This window comes from Lacerta agilis, chromosome 1 (genome assembly GCF_009819535.1).
Source record: "Lacerta agilis isolate rLacAgi1 chromosome 1, rLacAgi1.pri, whole genome shotgun sequence".
NCBI lineage: Eukaryota > Metazoa > Chordata > Lepidosauria > Squamata > Lacertidae > Lacerta > Lacerta agilis.
The window spans coordinates 75,837,026-75,853,221 of NC_046312.1; the positions used below are offsets into that span (position 1 = coordinate 75,837,026).

Below are 16,196 nucleotides of genomic sequence, written 5' to 3' on the forward strand. Positions count from 1 at the left end.
GCTTCCACCTGGGTTTTAACATGAGAATGCTGCACACAGGGAATGTTGCACATATGAACATTAGAGACCCTACTGGGTAGGCATTGTTTATCAGTTTTTACCTGGGTGGCTGTACTGCCCAGGGAAATCTTACATTTTAAATACATCTAACATTAATTACTATTTCATCCAGGTTTTACTAATACCTGCACAACTGTTATTATCTGAATGCCTTTTCAAAGTACAATACAGTATGCACTGTGACCAACTCCTATATGTAAAGTTACATTTTACATTTCTAATGTAAATGAGACAGTTACATCTCTGAAGCATAAACAAGATGGGTGGATAGCCTGCCTTATCTTCTAGGTATCTACCTAACTTTAGGTAGGACCAGAGAGTTGATTTATACACTTTCCTAGTAATCTTACACATGGTAAATGTCTGCTGCAACTGCTCACAGAGGTGTCCCCCCCCTCTTGCAGTGATCTGTGGGTTGCTTGAGAAGTGTCATGCCTTGAGAAGGTGATACAAAGTCTGTTCCTCTTTGGGGATTTGCCCCTTTTAAGAAGCACACTGATTAAATAAAACATTAGACATTTCTTGCATTTTGCTGTGTTTCAAGGAGAGTAGCCCAGCAAAGAATCCTGCATCTTTTGATTAATTGCATGGAGAAAAATGACTTGGCCTCCTTGGTTCACAGCAAACCAGGCCACGATACTGTCATTTTTAGAACTCCTTTACCCTTAACTCACATTCGTACTCCCTCCCATTGTAAGGAAAAGTTGAAAGTGTTAGAGCAGGGGTCCCCAAACTAAGGACTGGGGGCTGGATGCAGTCCAATCGCCTTCTAAATCTGGCCCGTGGACGGTCCAGGATTCAGTGTGTTTTTACATGAGTAGAATGTGTCCTTTTATTTAACATGCATCTCTGGGTTATTTGTGGGGCATAGGAATTCGTACATATATTTTTTTCAAAATATAGTCTGGCCCCCCACAAGGTCTGAGAGACAGTGGACCGGCCACCTGCTGAAAAAGTTTGCTGACCCCTGTGTTAAGAGTTTTCCTGCAAGGTCAGTTTAGTGAGTCATACATGCATTGCAATTCTTTTTTTCTTCTGAAGGTGCAAACAATCTGATCAGCATATGCAATCAATATAAAGGCAAAAAGCAACCCAAGATTCTTAAGGAAGCCCTTAAGAGAAGCAGCTCATTGCCACAGGCTTATGACCAGAGGGGGTGGGGGGTGGGGTAGAGGGACCACGAATGTCCCAGTATGAATCAAGAGAAAAGGAAAGGCTCCAAATAAACAGCTGGAAAGCCAATGGGCTGGAGGCAAGTGACTAGTTCATATAGTATATTTGGTCCAGAGCCTGCTCTGTTACAGTTCACTTTGTTTCAAAGTGTCCCTTGGTTCCTGTGCAGTTCTTTGGGAGTCTGCAGTAGACAGGGGCACAAAAAGCTAGGACAACGAAACAACAGCCAGCTTGGTTCTGTTGCTTGAAAAAGGACATGCACACAGATAGGCACCGTGGCTTGTCATCATACCAGTCTATTACTGAACCATATAGTGCTCCAGAAATTAAACAGCTGATTTTGAGACCACATGTTATAACACTGCTCAGACACCTGTGGCCCAGGAAACAGATGAACATTTTGAAGCCAGGAGTTGTACAAGGAAGACTGTGGTATGCATTAATAATAATTTTTGAAAAATAATCTTAAACTTTAATTGGGCCACAGTCCTGCTCTCTGGCTGTCTGTTAGCCAAAGATCTAATTGAGGCAACACCTGCTGTTTCCACTAGGGCGCAGTGCTCTAAAGCTCAGCAGGGGCCTGGGATGCCCCCTTTCCTTAAGGTACCGGTAACTATTGGCTGTCCTACTGCAATTAGCTGGAGCATATATTGTCCATTAGCAATTCTTTCTGTGGAAAATGTGCGTCACTAGTTCAAGGCATGTAGGTGCTAACTGAGAAGTGCATTTGACAGCTGTGAAATATTTCTGGATAAGCACCTTTAAAACTAATGTATTGCATGATGACCTTAATTCTGATTGCAGCTTGTTAGACTGAAAACGGAGGTACCAATTAAAAAAGATATAGAAATTGGAAGATCAGGCTGGTAGAATGAACACATATTTGACTAAACGGGATCCCATCTTTTTCCTATTAACCTTTGCTCCAACTACAGCAAACAGGAGTCTTGTGCGCGTTGAGGGAAATCTAACCTAGATATCAATAGTTTTTCAACACTTTTCTTTCTGTTCTAGAAGCCATTGAGCAAAATGAAGACTTATCAGTCATTACCCTTGAAATACTATCCTGGAACAATTGATATACACAAACATTTTTCAACAATTGTGCAGCAGTTAGGGAAGTAAAATGTAAAATTCCACACAAGTACAATCTTTGTCTCCCCCATCGGCATTCTTCTCTTCCTTCAAGAACACTGCAAGAACTAACTAATCATTAGGCCTCACGCCACCCCATGAGGTAAGAATTAAGGATTATTATTCCCTCTTCCCCATCTCACCAAAGGAAGAGGCAGACAAGAAGTTATACAAGCCCCTAAAATCATAAACAAAGCTACTGTGACATTAGAAGAATTCCTGGCTCCCAGGGCTAAACAAGTAGCCTCTCCTTGTGGTTAGCAAAGGATTGCCAGCTGCAGACTGCTTGCTTTGCTCCCTCACTTCTAGATAAAAATATTAAAAAGCAATAGACCATTCAAACAAGCAACTGTGCCCTATCCAGTCCTTCACTTCAACCAGACATCTGTTTAAGGAGGCATTTCTTGGCCCCAGGAGTAGAAACTAGATAATTCATTGGAAAGGCTGAGGGCAAATACTGAAGGACAACAGCTCTGGAAAGAAGGTCGGGCATGAAGTATAAGCTTGTATCTGAAGAATCAGGCCTTAGGAAAGCTCCCTTCTAAAGCTATAGTTTTAGGGACTATATGCTTTCTTAAAGCACACCTTACGTTCCTATGAAAGGCTATCTTCTAAAGCTATGTTTTTTGTCTTGGCCACTTTGCATTTTGTTGACAGACAAATGGGCAAAGAATGGCATCAAGGATCTAGGAAAGTAAAGGCTGCAATCCTATGCACACTTACTTAGCAGTAAGCTCCAATGAACTCAGTGAGCTTATGTCTGTGTAAACATTCACAAGAATTGTGATGACTTTCCTATCATCTCCAACATGCTTTCCACAAGGCTAGTCTGGAAATGGTATCCTTAGTGTCAATTCATGGGACTCTTGTGGTTTGCCAACAGCCCAAGAATAACAGGGCAGTTCTAGTTTCTGTACAAGTGCACAGCCCCTCTTTACAGAAGCTTTTCTGAGTCACCTGCATGGTTGTAAGCCAGCTCACTTCCAGAATCTGCACGGGAAAAATACAGAGGAAGAGATGGATAGACAGGCCCTCCGGCAGTTCTTTTGTCTGCCACTTGGTGATGCAAGTGGTCCAAGGACATGAACCCATCCCTGGTGAGCTGCATGGAATCTAGCCCACCACCTTGGCTTCTTTCAGAAACTACCTTTGCTCTCTATGTGCAGAACATCACACAGTTCAACTGAACAGAAAAGCATTCCTCTGCATGAAATATTTTACTAATCTTTGAGAATCCTCATCAGTGCAAACAAGTGAGGGAGCTAAAGAACAGGCATGCTGAGTCGCCTGGTTTCACTGCAAGAGAACACACACATGAACAATGTGTGCTGGATATTGCATAGATGCTGTAAAAGCTAACTTTCCTGACATGAATCACCCACCGCTTAATTTACAGGACTACATTGTCTGCTAGACTGAAACGGAAGAGCCGCACCACTATTGCTACTGAAAATATGTGCTACTGGCCCAAACCTACAGCTGAGTGGTCCGCCTGCTTCCTTAAATGACTCCTTCTATCTCCCTGGTGTTCTAATGCTCACCTTAAATTTTCAGCTGCAAGGGTTTGGAAAGAAATAGTTCAAATGGTTTTTTAGGTTAAATCTGTTAGACATCTACTCAGGTGTGAAAAAGGAGATGAAAAGCCAGATTCAAAAGCACTTTGGGAGCTGTCTGAAGAGGAGAACCGAAATTTGTAAAGAATCCATCTACAGGCATTGTCTACTGGCCTGTATTCTAAGCTCCATCCTGAATTCTTGGGATACAATATGACTGGCAAAGCAGTTGCCTCCTTAGGCTGTGTTTTCTCATTCCAAACCTCTCATGAATAAGCGCTGTGAAACCTTAATCTCCTCATTCTCAGCTCTACTAGAATGTGACTGATTTAGACATTTGCACCATGGGAGGGCAGCCAGGGTAGAAATTGTTATCTGAATGAGTTTTGAAAACCTTGGGTGGGATTTTTGGCTTTGGCCTTTGAAGGGCAGGTGAAGCACTCAAAGTGTTCTGTGACTTCTGATCACAGTCATTGGCATCCCCACCCAGAGTTTCCATAGCTACAGGAGGAAGTGTGTCAGCATCACCTGCATCACGGCAGCTGGCTTCTGGCAAGGGCAGAGCCACTTGCTTTTTGCTTGAGAAGTCTTGCTCAATAGCATGAGCCAAGTGAAGCGGGGTGGTAGTCTTTACTATTCTGAAGGGGCTGTGCTGCTCCTGCAACACCGGGGATGAAGTGGGCCGGGCTTGGAAGCCTTCTGACAGCAACTGCATCTCGGAGTCCAGCTCAGATAAGATTGGCACACTGCCCCCACCAGGGTGGTTCTTGTGAGGATACAGCACCGCAAATGAAATGGGCTGGCCATATTCGTTGGTCTGTTGCATCAAATCTACTGTTTCCCAACTTTGCCTCTGCAGATTTTCTAGCTCCCCAACTGATGCAGACTTGGGCACTGTACACTTTAACACAGGAGCACAGAGCTCAGTCTGTGGTATTAAAACTGCCAGTTTCTTAGAACCCGGCACCTGTACAGGAGATTTCTCTTCTCCATTGTCACTTTCAGACAGGTTATCATACTGAGATGCATTAGAAGGTCGCCGTTCTCCATCCTGAAATGGGAGAAGAAGAGCAGCAAGTGCTTTGGTCGGACATGAAGCAGCTGTGCTTTCTGACAAGTCACATGTTGTGGACTGGCTATGTTCTGCCATAGAAGACAAGTCTGGACTTGGAGGCTGGTACAGGTGATCTGGAAGCAGCACAACACCTTCAGATAATAAATCCTCAGAGGAGCTGGTGATGCTTCCATCTTGAAGAGCTCCATCATTACACACAGATGATGCCAACTCTGAGGTTCTTTTCTCTTCAAGAGATGGAAGCAATGGCACTTGGCAGAATATATCTGACTCCGATACTGTCTCTGTACTATTGAGGGTGATAGACAGGTCTGCTTCTAAGGTCTGGCTCTGCAAGTGAGACTCCTCCCAGAGAGAGTTGTCCATTGGCAATCCATCTGTCTCACCTTGAAGCCGCTGGGGAGCAGCATGGTCTGTATCATCTATAAAAAGACAGGGGTTATTTTCCTGTAAACTACACCTCTCTACACCACTGCTCTCCAATGATTCAGCCACCTTACAGACCATCACCACATCCTGACTTTCTCCAATGACCTCAATATCATCCAGCATTATAGGACCATCCTCCAATGGGATTTCATTGGTATTTTCTTCTACTTGTTTCTCTTCCATTTCAAACTTTTGGCTTGGCTGATGATGATTCTGGAATGGATTTTGGTGCACATCAGCTGGTTCAGCTTGGATGGGTGGTCCATTGGGTTGTGGAACAGAGGTTCTCTCATGCATTGCCTTATTTGAATTAACTATTGTTTCGTTCAAGTGAGTAGGACTTTTATCTGGAGAAGGTTGCATTACAACATCTTTGTCATGGCTGAGATCCCCAGCCACCTTTTTCTGGCCGTTAGCTGCAATGTTAGGCTTCACTGACACCGGATTGAGAGAGAGCTCCAGTCCCAGAGGTTTCTTGGGGAATTCTTCAGATTTTGCTGTAACAAAAAGCCACACATTAGTTTTTTATTTTGAATCCAAGTGCAACAATGAGAGGCAGCTGAAAGGAACCCAAACCTTCTGTAGCCCAATTTAACGAGTGGTCAAGAAAGGAACAACAGCCTGTCAGTCTAGTGCATCTAATTCATATATATCCCCCCCACACCAAATTCATGGTGATATTTGCAGCTCTCACCTCATCTGATTTAAATGGGTTTCTTTTTTTAATCCTGCATTAACATTCATGCACATATGCAAACGGCCCAAGTAGGGCTCAAAAGGTATTTTCAGTGACATACATGAGAATGCCTTATACACACACAATGCCATATTTTGTAGCAGATTCCCTGTGAGGAACAACTCAAGAGGTCTGGAGATATTTAGTTGGGGGGGGGGGGAAATATGACTAAAGGGAGGGACATGGTTGAGGTTTGTAAAATGATGCATGAGGTGGAGGAAATGGAGAGATAAAATTCTCTCCCTCTCATAATACTAGAGCTAAGGGTCATCCAATCAGTAGACTCAGTTGCAGGTGAGGGCCATTGCCTCCATGCTCTGCTTCACAGCTTCCTAGAGGCAGCTAGTTGGCAGCTGGATACTGGGCTATTAGATGGACCTTAGGAAGAGCCCTGCTGGATCATGTTCATGTTCATACTGTATATATAACCTGACAAGAGCTTCCCCCCAAAGGCTAGGAATTCCTGACACCAAGCACTCTATTTAGAACTCCTGGGCTTCTTCTAGAAGCACAGTTCCTAGTGTGTTTCATGAGAACTCATATATACTCCCCTAACTGCATGCCACCACAGCACCACACGCTTTTGATGTAGTGTATGGTTTGTAGTGTCCCACTATCAACAGATAAGGTCAAATACCACCCCTTCCCTACACAGAGCAAAGACTAAATCATGGGTGTGTTGGACCAGTGACCATTACCATGGAGGCCCATGAATTCCTGAGCCGGACCTGAGGCAACATCATCTTGGATGTTGAAGTCACACAAAACCACAGTCCTGGGTTCCTCCAGCATCACACCTAAGACAAACTCGGCCGGCTTGGTCAGGGTGGGTAGTACACCAACAGAATCCCTAGTCGTGTCTCTTTGCCCCAACATCAGGTGCAGGCCCCTCAGTCCCACTTCAAGAGAGGAGAGGGGCTTCCCAATAGTGGCAAGTGAACTCTAATGGAGTACAGCAACACTTCCCCGGACACTGCCTCTCCAGTCTTGGCTTTTGAAAGGGCTTTGTGTTTGTGCTAATAGTTCCCCATCTAGCTTCTAACTGGAATTGGATGCTAGTCCAACTGAATTCTGCTCAGACAGAGAGATAGAGAGGTGAAGGGAGTGTGCTTGGGTTCATAGCAGATCATAAAAATATTACACATATTCTACTTCTGCTTACCCGGGGGTGGCAGGTCAAATTTCATTTTGCGCAGTTCAGCCATGGATGCTTGCAATTGCTCAATTACAATATCATCTTCAAAATGCAAAGAGCCAGCAATTTTTTCTTGCAGGAATTCCCTTAGATCCTCTAGGGTCATTTTCAGCAAGCGCTCTGGCAGGCAGCAGAAAATGCAGCACAATAAAGATACCATGAGAGTTCACACATAGTGCTGATATACTGAATAGTGCTGATCTCAATAAAATAACAACTATCAGTGCAGACAATAAAAAGGTAAAATTTGCAGTAAGTGTGATTCATTGATACTTTCCTCTTTGTATGCCTTACATGCCTTCTATACTTACAGCTTTCTCTGTCTCTAATTAATGCCCTTAGATCTAGCCTGGCAAAAATTTATAGTGTTGCAGAACTTCATCATCGTGGTATTTAGATTAATCAGAAACCTCTTGCCTGAATAAAGCAATGTCTGGCACACTGCTGTCTGCAGCCATATGCAATGCAGAACTGTTCAGACTCAGACTCAGCAGAACACCTCTAGGGGGAGTAAAGCTGCACTCTATTACTTGGTACTGTTTGCATCAGATCAGCTTCTGACAATGTAGTTTAGTCATGAAAATGCACAATCCTCAGGAATTAAATTCTATGTGTTCAGAATAACTTCACAGAAAAGCATCTGTATTTACATATCTAATGTCAGTCATAATTTGCGTGCAGAAATCTGTTCCTTTTCATTCAGCCTTTGGGGCCAATGTAAATGATTTTTTTTGGCATATACATTGCTATGATACATACACAGAAATACTACATATAAACACTGCCTACATTATAACAGTGCAATGCATTTATTCTGTCCATCTCGCTCACACTGCCCACATATTCTTGCCCTGAGGATTTCACTTCTGAACAAATAGCTTTCTTTGCATGACCAACAGGCTGGGTTGTGGACTACCAAGTGAATGCCACTTACAAAAACTTCCAACAATGCATTACAGTAAGTCCAATGGTCTTTAGAGTGCCATCAGACTCTTCTTTGTGTGTGTGTGTTTTATAACAGACTAAAACGACTACCTCCTCTGGAATTTGTCAGAAAAGCATTTCAATATTGCCCTTCCCTTTTTTTGTTCCACACGTACATGCTCTAACAAAGAAAAGAAAATTAAGTCCTAGAAGAAAAGAAACCACTTAAAACCAAATTACATTGTGTCTCCTTTAAAATTCAGGACAGGCATTTAGTTTTCTGCACACAATTTGCTTTTAACCCTTGAACATGTTCAAGATGCTAGAGTTAAGGCAGTTTTTCCCCCTTGCACAAAGTAGCAGCTAGCTGAAGCCATCTGGTAACCTTTATTGACTGTCTAGACACAAGTGAACTCCACCCAAACTGTGGTTCACTCAGACAGTTTTCACACAGATATATGGGTATTCCAGCTTATTCCTTAGTGCAGCAGATACAGAATGCATTTGCAAGGCAATCTATGAGGAGGACTCATAGGGTTGGCAGTGCTCACCTGTTATATACAAGATAACCATACATGCAAAAGCAAAGCTTTGTTGAACAAATCAGATGGACAAGTTTTTTAAAAATAAAAATAAAAATGGTTAAGTAATCTGAAACCTCTCTGTTCACAGCAGTGCAATGGTGGGGCTCAGCAGGCTGTGGGTCCACATATGTAAATGCCTCTGTGATCAGCCACTTGTTTTCAATGGCTCACTGCATCAATCAGATGAGTTCCTCCCCACAACAACAAATGATTAAATATCCGCAGTGGCATAGAAATGGATGGGAGAAGAGAACACTAAGACTGCACATTGGACTGCTGCATATCTACCTAGCTGTATAGTTTATATATCTCCATTTGGTGGCTTACAGAGTAAGTCACTACATGGGAGTAATATAAGTGACTTCCAGGTACACTTGGCACTTGGTCAATGCCCTAATAGTTGGATTAATATGCAGCAGAGCAGCCAAACAAGCCAGTACTACCCCTTATAAAGTAAGTTCTGTAACAGTATATAAGATTTTCTGTAACATATGTAAGAAAAGAATTGTGGTTTCGGCTTGTCTTGAGCTCATCTGACCTACAATGCATTAAGCTCCACGTTGGTAAATATTTGGTTAACAGATCCAGCTTGAGTCACTGGATGGTGAAATGAAGAGCTTTCCTGCAGGCTCAGAAAGTGTTGAATTAGGTCATTAGTTTTCCTACTTGCTTGTGGCTTCAAGGAAGGCCTAGAAGATGCATCATGAAATGGCACTCCAAGAGTTGGTGTGGAAGTGCACGCTAACAGAGCCCGTGATGCAGATGAGCACGATACCCATTTAGTAAACAGGCTAACCATTTAAACATGAACAAATGCAATATGAAGTCCAAGAATTGCCATTTTTATATTTGAGCCAATGAAAGGAGCGCAAAATATATTGGGAAACTGCAGGGTTCTCGTCCATAAAAATTGGCTTTTTTTTATAAAGTTACATTCCCAGGTTCTTAGCGCCATTCAGACTGAACATTCAAAAGAAACAACTTACTTTTATGCAACTTGAGGATAGTGTAGGCCATGGCTGTCAGAACCCTCTCTCCTTCCAGAATGTAGATATCCCATAGCCGCAGAGTTAAAGTAAATGGGGTCTGTTTATAATATTAGAAGATTTAGATGTTATACATTTGCACATAAACCACAATGCACAGCCACAGTAGCAAAATGTCCTTTATCAAATCAATACATATCTTCAAGCCAGAATCAAGTCTATTTGTACTTTGGTATTAATTATCTTTCCAGCAAGTAAATTCAGACAGATGTGATTCCCATTTGGGCACTTTAACCCTAAAGAGCAAATCAGTCCAACTGACAATCCTATGCGTAACAGGACTTCTCGCTTACCAGTCCCATCTTAATTTAGATCATTATCCTAATCAATGAAAATACAAGCAGAATATAATATTAATTTTGATCAGGCACAAATTATATGGTGCAAGGAAAAATGACACTGAAGTCATAAGCATGTTGAACACTTCGTTCCTCAAGACCCATACCCGGTCAATGAAGCACTGAAGGAACCACTTTGTCGTATAAATCCCTGTAGACATCTGCTCCTTGTCCTAAGGGAGAGTGCAAATGAGGAAAATGTTCACTGAGCAGACAAGTTAGAGGGTAGCAAACAATATTTCTTTTAACTCGGAAAACTGGCATTCTTGAAATATTCTTGTATTTCCCCTCAAATGTTATGGTAAATGGCACAATAACCATGTAGTTATGCTTGAATTTGATAGCAATGTCCTGTCAATGGCTAAATTACTCTCTCATTTTACCTTGAAAGTGCTGCCTGCTTCTAGCTTCCCTATAAAATTATCCAGATTTTTAAAAGTTCCTCATTCTGTTCAGCCATAATTGCAGAATAAATTGTTAAGATAAATGACACATTCTCCATTAATAGGAGCAATACAGGTTTAAAAAGGAAGTGGTACATGATGAAAAATGTGCTTGTGAAGATGTGAACAGAAGATGATACTTCGATAGCTCTATATTTAGATGGCTGTTACCCTGGGCTCCATTAGGAGAAAGAGTAGGGTATACAAATAACCACACACACACATACAGCAAATTTTCACTTAGCCACATAAATTTTTACCATGTGCTTCTTCAGCTTTGGAAAGAGTTTGCTTAATATTGCCTCATGATGGGCTTGGAATCTCTGTAGCTTTGGGAATCCAGGAATGAAAAACCCTTGGAAGGAAAAAGGGAGGAAAAGCACAGAGTCAGAAGGAATCAGAAAGAAAAAGAGCAGCACAACATCTGATCCAGGTGCAATAATGGGGACCTTCATTTCCTAAAATGCCCAAATACCAGCAGTTCCAAGCAAGGTGAATGTCACATGTGCATATAAAACTATAGAGTTTTGTCCATAAAACAGAGTTTTGCAGTTACATATTTGAACGAGATCTGGAACTCTGCCCATGGATGCTGTGTCAGGCCAGAACATCCAAAAGGTTGAGTAGTTTTTATTCTCCAAAAATACATTGCACTTAGTGAAGACTGTTCATAAGACTGTGATTTGAGATTCTTTGGGCCAGGCCTTGTTCATCCCTGATACGGTTACTGCTAGTTACAACAGTAGAATGCAACATGGCATCACAAACTTCTAATACTGTATCACTAAAATGCAGCTGATTCCTTTAAAACCAAGTTGTTGTTTTTTTAAGGAGAGCCTGAGGACTCTTTTGGTCCTCTTTACAAGCCAAGACATACGCAAAGGGATCAAGGCACTGGTCAAAGCGACCTCTCAAACTTTAATCTCCTGTTACTTACAGGATTATACAAACTACCCTCCCTTTTTCAATAAAATACAGTCTGCACAGAGATTATTCTTCTCTGCTCCTTCCCAAAGCTTCAGCATGATAAAGGAGCTTAAATGTAGCCAAGTTTCAAACAGACCAACATTTTCTGGATGTGTTTGAACAGTTGCAGTTAAGAATTGTATTTTGCTACATATTTAAAGCAGAGTCCTGTAGGTACCTAGGTATCACAATATTTCAAGGTTACAAAATATTCGTCATTGTACAAGGGCCTACCCTTGTTCCATTAAGAGACTTCTCTGCACACCAGTAGTAAATGCATATACAGTCATACCTTGGGTTACGGCCGCTTCAGGTTGCGCAATTTCGGGTTGTGCACCGCGCCGAACCAGGAAGTAAAGGAACGGGTTACTTCCGGGTTTTGGCGCTCGTGCATGCACAGAAGCGCCGAATTGCGTCACGTGCGTGTGCAGACGCAGCAGCATGGGTTGCAAACGCACCTCCCGCACGGATTGCATTCGCAACCCGAGCGTCCACTGTATTGGTAATGTGAGAGGTATGAGAAAAAAGGAAAGTGATGAGAGCCTAATTCCCAAGTGCAGCAAATCAGAACCTGTTGTAAAGTGCCCTGGGAATATGACTGAAGGACGGTACAATATTTATAATAAAGGAAATAAACAAACAAAATATTGCAAAGATGGCAGGGAAGAGTAAGAGTGTTTCCAGCTGAACCTTACCATGCATTGCGTGCCTCTGATTGGTAAGTAGCTGTGCCAGTGCCCAAAAGGCATCCTCTTCGTTTAAGTACATCAGCAGGATAGCTGCAATCTGACTCATTCCTTGGCAGTAGCTCACTTCCTGAAAGATCCAATGATGCAGACACACATTACACAAGATCGGCTTTATAGGAGAGTAGACATTACATGCAAAAACAAAAGGCAACTTTCCCATAAGTACATTGAATGGGACGCAAGGGGGTGACTGGTGATCCTTGGGAGTGGGAGTCTGCAGGAATTTTTCTGGGGCAGCAGGCCCTTCTGGCAGATCCAGTGACTGAGCAGCAGAGGAGTGAGTAGACCTGGTCTCTGAGAACTTGCATGCTAGATCTACCCCTCCCATTGTTTCTCAATGGGTAGACCTGCCATCTGCCTATGTGTAGACCAGGCATCCAAAAACATCCCCATTCACCACTGAAATCCTCCATTCTTTCCCTTGCTCACTTCACTCACTCCAGCCCTTAATCAATTGCACTGGTGTTCAAGTCAGCTTCACAGCACCCCTCTGCCCCCTCCAATAAAATCCCCAATATGCCACAATGAACTAAGCTTCAAGGTTGTCATACGCTATACCTCTACCCAGCAAAATGCATGTAACACTTGGCTGGTGTAACTCACTCTTTCCCAGTAATAATCCTGCTCCCTGCAATATAGGCATAATAATGATGGACTTTTATCTGCCTTGGCATTTGCAGAGTAATAAAAGTAATTCTTTACATTTGCAATAAGTGAATTCAGATAATATCACAACAGTTATAGGCAGCACTGCATGAAACAGAAACACTGCACACATGCCACCTTAAATTCTTGCTGGAAAGCCAATTCAAAGAACAGGATAAGCATCTTCTGTTAAAGGGGGGTGAGTCTCCCCATGCTCATGGAAACAGTAAATTCTGTAGCTAATTTAAGCATATTCTCTCTTCTCTGCCCTGTGGCTGGAAGTGACTTAACTGACTGTTACAAATTGGAGTCTTCAGCTGTGAAGCTGCCACTGAATGCAGCAAAGGAAGTCACAAAGAGAATTGACCAATATCTTCCATTCAAATAGTAGGTCAGAGTCACAGAGAAGCTACTCAGAAAATATTGACCAATATCTTCCATTCAAATAGTAGGTCAGAGTCACAGAAAAGCTACTCAGCCCAAATATGTGGCTGTGTCTTTCTTTGTATAAAAACAGAGCTATCACAGCATGGTTGCGATCTGCAGAATTTCCAATTTCATGAACAACCCCACCCCCACCCCCAATAATGGTTTGTTTTGGGTTTTTTTGCTTCCAGCATCATGAATGCTTCTAGTGGCACCTGGAGCTAAAGATATGAATGCAATTTTATAAACATACCATCCAAGAAAATGATATACATTGAATCAAGTACTTTTTCTGTATTTAATGACCCTGGACTCTTCAAGATAACCTCATTTTGCATTCCTCACCATTTGCTTCTACCAAATTTGTGTGGAGGTTGTACATTGTCACTGTTTATTGAGCATTCATCCTGATTCATTTGTGTGGAGGTTATGTGACATCATCTGATGCTGCTGTTATCCCACAATTTTCAGTGCACTTTCCCATCATTTCTCTATGCCACTCAATACTTTTTGTACATTCATTTCTTGTGCAAGAGCACCAAATCCACTTTAACTGTGCAACCTAAAACCTGGAAAATGGTGACAACCTGGAAGTGGCTTTAAAGGAGACCACACTACTAAACTGGCAGTACGTTTTGCCATCACAGAAACTAAATTTTTATTCTAAGCTAAACAAAACATTATTGCCATATAAGAACTAAAATAACACTTTCAGTTTCCAGCTGAATCTCTTAACAGCTTACCGTGTTGTAAACTGAGTAGGCTGACAGGACATGAAACAAGGCTTGTTGCCTATTAAAGAAAAAAGAAAAAAAAGGATGAGTAAAAACAACAAAGAGTGGGGTCTGCCCTTTTTTGGTATTTTTTTTTAACCAGTTAAGGTACTCGTTATTTGTAGTGCTTCAGAAGAAGGATATTGTAACCATATGAGAAACTATCGGTAAGCAGTAGCACTGACACACTGCACAATGGTAACATGTGCAGTGTGTCTCCCCATATGGAGAATGATCTCCCAAAGGAAGCTCACCTGGCAACTTCACCAAGCAAAAACATTCCTCTTCTCCCAGGACTTTGGCTAATTAAACAATATATGGCCTTTTAAATTGGGTGGGGGGTATTGTTTTTGGTTGTTACTATAGTGCAGGCACGTCCAACAGGTAGATCATGATCTACCGGTAGATCACTGGACACCTGTGGTAGATCACTGGTAGATCACTGGCTCCCCCCAAAGAAGCTCAACAACTTTGGATTCCCTAAAAAACATCTCATTTTTTTTTGCCCTGCACCCCCCCCCAAATGGGGCTTTCCTTCTCCCTAAAAAAAGGTCAACAACAACTTTGATCTGAAAGCCTAAAAAAGCGTCTTCCTCCTCCCCAAAAAAGCTTAACAACTTTGACCTGAACTCCCCAAAAAGGGGGTAGATCACTGCCAGTTTTTAACTCTGTAAGTAGATCGCAGTCTCTTGGGAGTTGGCCACCCCTGCTATAGTGTGTATTCTTGTGCTTTTATACTGTGAAGTGCCCTGTGATCTTTGGATGAAGGGCAGTAGAGAAATTTAATTAATTAATAAATGGGTTGTGGAATTCAATGAACACACAAACAGCTGCAATATTCCCAAGGGTGCGCTAGCAAGAGGGAGTTTCTGTTCTCCTGTCAAACATTATCTCTAAACAACATCAAGATGATTCTGTAGTCTGCCAGTTCTTGCCTTCCATCTTATCCATTGAAGGCTGGAACTTAACATCCTAAGCATGTTTAGGAAGAGGGAGGAATGGAGAATAGATTTGGAATGAGAAAAGGTGTGTCCCCCCTCCCTCTGAAAGCAATGGGGTGATGTCTGGTTCTTCAGTAGTCTTTCATGGGGCAATATTTATTTGCTACCATTTCTTTCCTTTGCTTAAATTTTCTTGGAATCAAAATGTACTCTACTTTTTCTTAATTACTCTTACATAATCATCTCCCTGGAGACTTACATGATCTCTGTTCATTATGTTTTACACTCTTCCTTGACATTTTCCAGGAACTGGAAGCTTTCATTAATCACTTGAAGCAGCTGGACAAAGGATCACAGATAACATATATTTAAAATAGGAGGGAAGATCCATGAGAAACTCACTTTACTCCATAGCGATCCCGGAACATGATGTGGTTTCGAAAGGTGCGATTGACATCAAGGTCTATCTGCTTGATTTCTGATGAGAAACTCTTGGCTTGTTCTTTCATTTTCTGCATGAAGGAAGATGGGTTAAAACATTAAGAAAATATTTTGAAGTATCTAGAGGCATCTGAACCTCTGCTTTTGGGTGGTTTAACAGCATATACAACAGAAAACACTAACTGAAGTTGATGCACATAATTTGGAATAATATACCAGTCAGATCAGAGGTGTTACTGGTAAGGAAAATCTGCTTATGTATGTGGTTTAACTAACTGTTAGAGCGTGTGTGGCCAGAGGACCATATTCACACTTGGGTAACCCTCTGGGGCTCCATACCAGTTGTAGGTGTAGCCAGCCCACACTCTCACATACATGAGAGTGAACCCATAAATAGCACACAGCCAATCTGTGCAGATCAGTTGAAGGGGGGTGTTAATAATCTCCTTGGCTCTCAGCAAATGTTTGGCTAGGGAGGAAGCAATTTGCATCCTTACTAGGGTGCTGGGGATCTAGTGTGTCTACTTTATTTCCCCACTTTGTTTCCTAATGCCACCAATAATAT

At 42.1% G+C, this 16,196-nt stretch overlaps 1 protein-coding gene across 1 annotated transcript in view; it reads right to left on the bottom strand.

Moving 5' to 3' along the window:
* Window positions 1-1,395: 1,395 nt before the first annotated feature.
* Window positions 1,396-16,196, bottom strand: part of LOC117050382 — a 91,615-nt gene continuing 76,814 nt past the window's right edge. Inside the window, exons 8-15 of the mRNA XM_033156031.1 lie at window positions 15,593-15,702; window positions 14,220-14,268; window positions 12,352-12,472; window positions 10,951-11,045; window positions 10,355-10,420; window positions 9,850-9,949; window positions 7,323-7,475; window positions 1,396-5,921 (exon numbers count right to left, since the gene is read on the bottom strand). Of these exons, the coding sequence (XP_033011922.1) occupies window positions 4,234-5,921; window positions 7,323-7,475; window positions 9,850-9,949; window positions 10,355-10,420; window positions 10,951-11,045; window positions 12,352-12,472; window positions 14,220-14,268; window positions 15,593-15,702 (2,382 nt within the window). The 3' untranslated portion in view covers window positions 1,396-4,233. The remainder of the gene's footprint in view (window positions 5,922-7,322; window positions 7,476-9,849; window positions 9,950-10,354; window positions 10,421-10,950; window positions 11,046-12,351; window positions 12,473-14,219; window positions 14,269-15,592; window positions 15,703-16,196) is intronic.